This window comes from Sinocyclocheilus rhinocerous, unplaced genomic scaffold (assembly GCF_001515625.1).
Source record: "Sinocyclocheilus rhinocerous isolate Xijiao unplaced genomic scaffold, SAMN03320098_v1.1 scaffold1589, whole genome shotgun sequence".
Lineage (NCBI taxonomy): Eukaryota > Metazoa > Chordata > Actinopteri > Cypriniformes > Cyprinidae > Sinocyclocheilus > Sinocyclocheilus rhinocerous.
In genome coordinates, this window is record NW_015648634.1 from 50228 (window position 1) to 53793 (window position 3566).

Consider the following 3566-nt stretch of genomic DNA (forward strand, 5'->3'; position numbering starts at 1 on the left):
CCGTTGGGGGGGCGGGCCGCCCCCCTAAAATAATGGCAGGGGAAACACTGCACATATGTAGCAGCAAGGCCTGCTATAATCTTACAGAAAAACACTAGATTTAGCGGTTTCATGCTCTTCTAAAGTGTATTTTACCTGTAAAACCCTTTGGCCAGGGCTTCAGCACACACCTCCCATCCATCCAGAGACTCTTTCAACTGCTCAAAATATGCCAGCGCCTGAAAACACAGAGAACGTAATTAAAGATTGTTTTATTTACTCAACGATGCACTACAACTATTAGTCATGCAAAAAAAAGTAATGGACTGTAAATGATGTGCATGTGAATTCTGCAGACACAGATTGATGCAGTCCCAAATCATTTGTGAGGAAATTAATGATTTAAGTGTGTATGTTTACACAAAGATCTGATCCAGTGTTTTGCGCTCACCCTCTGCCTGTAGCAGGCATCGGCGTTGGGGTTCAGTCCCATGAGGGCCTGCTCGTCCATGATGGCAGGTAACGCCGACTCGCAGGCCATACGTGGGTTAGCTGCTGTCCTCAATCAGTTTATCCCAAATCTCCAAACAGCACACACACATCTGAGAGAGAGAGAGAGAGAGAGAGAGAGCGCGAGCGAGCGAGAGAGAAACATAAACATGAGTCAGGCTTAAATCTCTTACAGTACACACAATAACATAATGTAAACAGACTTACAAAGGAAAAAAGTGGTTGACTGATAATTGGTATAACTGATAACCTAGAGAGCAGGATGACCACAGGATGATATAATATTGATTACATAATACAATTTAATGACTAAGTAAATAAGAAATTCAGAGTATTAGCTTGTGATGAGCAAGTTAACTATTGTTAATACAAGTAAACAGTTTGAGATACTGATTCTGGGCAAAAAGGCCTTATTAATCTGTCAAAATAACAATTGATCATTAAAAACAGTACTGTTGTAGTAAAATGGCAGAGATCACAGTGGAAAAATGCAACAATTTGCTAAACATTTTATCACAACTTAATTTCAGTCCACTTAGTCCACAAAGTGTTCAGTCCACTTAAATATGTAAAATGTATTTAGTGTGTTTATTAAGAACATGAATAATTTGTTGCATTAACTGAAACTGCATGGGTGGATCAAAAATAATGTTTATTAATTTTACTTGTGCAAAAACTTAAAAATGAGTAAATTTTACATAGTTTTTTGTGTGATTATAATACCATAGTAATTACATGGTAATACAATGAATACAGTATAATGAGATAAACGGGTCATACATCCATGTTATGTCAGACCATCATCTTTATGGCACATTTACACAGCAAAGGTGGCACAGAAGCGCTACTGAAGTGGCACTAGATGACAGACTTTTTAATGCTGCTCAGTAAATGCATTTACACAACTGTATACTTTGATACTGGGGCTAAGCTGGGTCAAAGCAGGCTTTATTTATTCCAGCTTTGAGCAGCCTTAACTCAGCTGTCAAAAAACCCCTTTAGATAACATTATTTAGAATGAATTAAAACAAAGGGCTTTAACAATGAGCTGTTTGATTATTATGCAATGCGCTGAAAATTTTGACAAACTGATAAGTTACCAAACAAACACACACATGCTGAATCAGCACGACTGACTCACTCTTTCTCTCCTTTATTCCCTCTTTCGCTGTGTGTACACTAACAAAAGCAGTATGGCATTATAATGCTTCAAGGACATAGTACCATAGTATAATACACCATGGTCGTTTGACATGTATCGTGGCAGCTGAAGTGTAATACTAATATTATTGTGGCATTACCATGTGACAGTACTTTTTCTGATGCAACACGGGCCCAATAGTGGGCTTAATAAACGCCATATTAACCACCAACACACTATTACACTCGTACCAAACAATTATACTTACCTCAGATATTCGCTTAACTCGCGACTACGATCTCGTGTTTATCAAAATAACCGACTTTCCCGCTAACCGACAAGCTTGTCTCGCGCGTGCCGAATCTCAGCGAACGTGGCGTGACAGACCGAAAAAACACGCCGAAATAACGACAAACCCAACCGAAATACAAAACCGACGCGTGTGTGTAGTGATAACTAACACTCGTGGGTAGTTTAGCGAGTTATCGGCTTAACTAGCGGATAAGATTGTTGTGAATGAGATGATGACGGCACCATCGGCGCGCGCTGTCAGATAAAAGACCCGCGCGGAACTTTCATAGAAATGAATAAAATATGCCACGACCGTGTAAATGTGTGGATAAGTTGAAGGTTACCGCACCTTACCGTGAACTTTACCGCTCCATCATCATCCGCCCAGCTCAAGCGAGTCAACAGCGGCGTGTTGTCGGGCCGACCGGATGTACGGGGCACGAAACAGGAAGAACGTCAGCGCGTAGACGCACGCGCGCCACGCACGCTTTACGTATATAATTGAGGACGTAGCATTTTTATATTAAGCTTTATATAACGACTACAGACTTAGCCCCCAAAAGAAAACGTTTTGTACAATAAGAAATGTTTTATAAATACTTTTATTAGCATGGAAAAATGACACACATTTACAAGTGTATATCAAAGAAATAAGAAAATATGACTACGTTGAGAACCGTAAGAAAATGTGTCATTAAAGAAATAAAACAAAATGACAAAAAAAAAAAGAAAACTAAATGAGAATAAATTTTAATTTCATAACATTAAAAAACCATGATAAAAATCCACGAATTTACAGTAGAAACAGTAACTGTAATAATTATGCTATGCTGGCGGAAGCTGTTCTGAATCTTTTCTGTAAAGTACACACACATTCACTAATACATTCATACAATCTAATAAATATTTATTTAACAGAAAATCAGAGTTGTGCACTGGATAATAAACTGTTATGTTTATTTCTTTCCACGAGAGGGATCTGTTCACCAACTAATGAAAGGACATCTGGTCTAATTATGCTTCAGACTGGGAAGAAAACGTCCAAAATACATTTACAAATACAGTGTTTATTTTATTACACTTTATCCATTCTGCAGACCTCTTCCATTTAAGTAGCACTTACATACACCAAACTTTACATTATATATACATACATATATATATATATATTCAGGGGTTAAATTGGGATTTGCTATGTGGGGGGGCTCTATGGCATCGAGTTTATATATATATGTGTGTGTGTGTGTGTGTGTGTGTGTGTGTGTGTGTGTTTGTGTGTGTGTGTGTGTGTGTTTTGCAAATATGGTTTATTCTGAAGCAATATTCTCATTTTATTAAATATTTATATATTCAATATTTTATCCAAGGACATTTTTTTAGAGGGCATTTTCCCACTAATCTCATTAATAATTTCATTTCAAATTCTTACATTTGATCTATAAATTCAATTATAATAATGTGATTATCTATACGTTATCAAATTAAATCATTTACACTGAAAAATACAACTGCATTAAATAATATTATGAGATTATTTTAAATATTTTTGAATATACAAACAAGAAATTATGGTGGAAATGATACTTTTTGACGAAATTAAAACGCCAGTAGGTGCCAGTAGTGAGCGTTTAATGAGTGAGTCATT

General features: G+C 36.8%; 1 protein-coding gene across 4 annotated transcripts in view; it reads right to left on the reverse strand.

The window, feature by feature from the left end:
* Window positions 1–2367, reverse strand: part of LOC107710071 (exportin-T) — a 24486-nt gene extending 22119 nt beyond the window's left edge. For 3 of the 4 annotated variants that reach the window (XM_016514773.1, XM_016514772.1, XM_016514770.1), the window contains exons 1-3: window positions 2276–2367; window positions 431–581; window positions 136–218 (exon numbers count right to left, since the gene is read on the reverse strand). In XM_016514773.1, coding sequence (XP_016370259.1) covers window positions 136–218; window positions 431–520 — 173 coding nt within the window. In that variant the 5' untranslated portion in view covers window positions 521–581; window positions 2276–2367. Of the gene's footprint in view, window positions 1–135; window positions 219–430; window positions 582–2270 lie in introns of all 4 variants that reach the window. The other variant, XM_016514771.1, reaches the window with a different exon arrangement.
* Window positions 2368–3566: the final 1199 nt, after the last annotated feature.